Here is a 3,001-nt window from a genome sequence, read left to right as displayed (position 1 = left end):
TACTTGCTTGTTTCTAGAAATCTGTAAAGAAGGTAATTTAAAAACCTTTCTCAATAACTTATGCCATCCTGTTCTTGCTGTCTGATCTGTTATGGGATTAGGCAAATTAGGACAACCCTAAAGTGGGAATAACAGATTATAGAGAAGAAAAAAAATCATGAAATGGCCCTTTTAAAAAGGAAATAAAACAAGGTTTGCATCATACAGATCTATGCAATTATGCTGCAGATTAAGTGAAAAGGTAGGCAGGTGTAGAGAGGGGTCACCTGTGCAAGTTACCATTGATAACAGTAGGATCAAAGCTGAAAGATTTTGAGCTCTTTTAAGGGATTTCTTTTTATCCCCAGAACTTTGTGTGGTGCCTGGTATATTGGAGGCATTTAAAAATGCTTTTTGACTTGACTTTTGATCTTGACTTGTGTCCCTCAGCAGGTCTCTGCCATGAGTGACAGGGGAACAGACAACCATTCAGAGGTGACCGACTTCATTCTTGTAGGATTCCGAATCCGCCCAGAGCTCCATTCTCTTGTCTTCTTGCTTTTTCTGTTTCTCTATAGCATGGTCTTTCTGGGAAATGCTGGCATCATAACTCTTATCCTGATTGACCCTCGGTTGAACACACCAATGTATTTCTTCCTAGGCAACCTGTCCTTCATTGACCTCTCCTGTTCCTCTGCCATAGCACTCAAGGCCATGGCCAATATCTTATCCATGAGAAATACCATCTCCTTCACAGGCTGCGTGGTCCAGCTCTTCCTCTTTGCCCTCTTCATGGTTACAGAGGGCTTTGTCTTGTCCGCTATGGCCTATGACCGCTTCATAGCCATCTGCTCTCCTCTGCTCTATTCTGTCCGCATGTCTAGATGCTTCTGCGCCCAGCTCGTGTTGGGTTCCTATCTTTGTGGGTGGTTTACGGCCATTCTCCAAGTAAGCATGACCTTCTCTCTGTCTTTCTGTGCCTCTCGGGTCATTGACGATTTCTACTGTGACTCCCACCCAATGGAAAGAATCTCCTGTTCTGATATTTTTCTCCACAAGATGGTGTCGCTAACTTTGGCTGCAGTCATTATTTTCCCCACAATTGTAGTTATCCTGGTATCCTACACTTATATTGTATCTACCATATTGAAAATCCGCTCTACTGAGGGCCGAAAGAAAGCCTTCTCCACCTGTAGTTCTCACCTGGGGGTTGTGAGTTTGCTCTACGGGACTGTCTTTTTTGTGTACGTCATACCCCCTGACAACCCTGAGTTACGCAAAATAGCTTCTGTCTGTTACACCCTTGTCACTCCAATGCTGAATCCTTTGATTTACTCTCTCAGAAATAAGGATGTCAAAGCTGCTCTGCAAAGAATTGTGGGGAAGAAAAAAGCCTTACTTTAAATCCTTTCTTTTCTTTTGGTTGGTTTTCCTCTTGTGGATTCTGTTCTCCTGAGCTGCCTTTAATGGCACATTTATTTATGGATAGGGATAGAAGCTAGACCTGTGATTTCATTAATGGAAGGCACTAGGCACTTCCTCAATTAGTGCAGATTGTTCTCTTTGCTGCAGCTTATCTTTGAGAATAGAATGGACTTAGTTATTATTTAGTCATTTTTTTGGTGACATCCAACTCTTGATGACTCCATTTGGGGTTTTCTTGGCAAAAAGACTAGAGTACTTACCATTTTCTTCTCTAGCAGAATGGGGCACTGATAGGTTAAGCAGTAATAATAATAGTTAGCATTTATATAGCACCTACTGAGTCAGCACTGTGCTAAACTCTTTACAATTATTGTCTCATCTGATGCTCACAACAACCCAGGGAGGTAGGTGCTGTTATTATCCCCATTTTATAGTTGAGGAAACCAAGGCAAATGGAAGTTAAGTGACTTGCCCAGGGTCACACAACTAACATATGTCAGAGGCAGGACTTGAAACCCTAAATCCTCACTTCTCTTCCCTTGAATCAGATAAATTTTCTGTGGTATCCTGTTCCATTTTATATGATTTTTTTTTCCCCCTAGTGAAGCAATCTTCTCACATGTTCCACCCATTCCTTCTGCAGGCTACAGTGATTGTTGAACATCAGAGGCTTATTATAAAAGTATTCACTGCAAACTGCAATACACTTAATTTGCCTTAGGCAGCAATTGAGGCTAGAAGATTTGATTTCCTATAGTTCCTGGATGCCTTTGGGATTTGGTAACATGGAAATACATCTTAGAAGACTGACCATTTGGGAGTTTGTTTCTACAAAAGGTGGGGAGGGGGTGGTCATAGTATAAGGATTATGAATTATTTTTTAAAAAATAGTGAGTTTATGTTGTTCTTTGAATATGAACAGAATTTTTACCCTGAGTCAGCTATATGTGGAAAGTGAAGGGTATGGGAAAGTAGTGAAAGAAAATAAGGCACTTTAATAAGTACTTTAAATAAGTACTCTGCTGTCTCATCATAGAGACCAATGAGAAAAGAAACTTACTGTCCCCAGTCATTTGACAGCACCTAGAAGCAGAAGCTGCTTAAACGGCATTATTCAATGGCATTTTAAAGACCCTCCTCTGCTCACATATTCTCTATAAATCTGCAATTTCAAGCACCTTGCTTGAAATTATTGTGTCTCTTTGGATTTATGCAAATGATCGATAATACACATTAATAGATTGAAATAAGTAGAAGAAACCCTAGAATTCACATAAAAATATGAATATCAGCAAAAGAGATCATTTTAATGTGTGAGACTTCTCTGGAAATTTGCATTTTAATTTGATAAACCCAGTAGAATATGTCTGACTTGAAATTCATCGAGGATTTCATAAATATATGTGTATTTATAATATATGTGTCATATATAAATAGATATGCATATATTCACATACAAATAATTTAGGTATAGATTCAAATATATGCATATATACATGCATATATATCTCAGAAGCTGGATGAGTTTCAAGGGGGTAAAAGTGGTGATTAAAAAAGAGGTAATGAGTGCATCTTAATATGTTTGCCAGTGAAGGAA

General features: G+C 39.0%; 1 protein-coding gene across 1 annotated transcript; it reads left to right on the top strand.

The window, feature by feature from the left end:
- The first annotated feature begins 441 nt into the window (after positions 1-441).
- Positions 442-1,383, top strand: LOC138167847 (olfactory receptor 9K2-like). The gene has a single exon (XM_069096807.1). It carries the CDS (start codon positions 442-444, stop codon positions 1,381-1,383), a length of 942 nt encoding a protein of 313 aa, XP_068952908.1.
- Positions 1,384-3,001: the final 1,618 nt, after the last annotated feature.

The sequence above is a fragment of the Petaurus breviceps genome, unplaced genomic scaffold, assembly GCF_028583685.1.
Source record: "Petaurus breviceps papuanus isolate PSGF00001 unplaced genomic scaffold, PetGlider_PUasm1.0 313, whole genome shotgun sequence".
Lineage (NCBI taxonomy): Eukaryota > Metazoa > Chordata > Mammalia > Diprotodontia > Petauridae > Petaurus > Petaurus breviceps.
The sequence above is the reverse complement of the archived record's forward strand: the minus strand, read 5'-3'. Positions and strand labels throughout refer to the sequence as shown.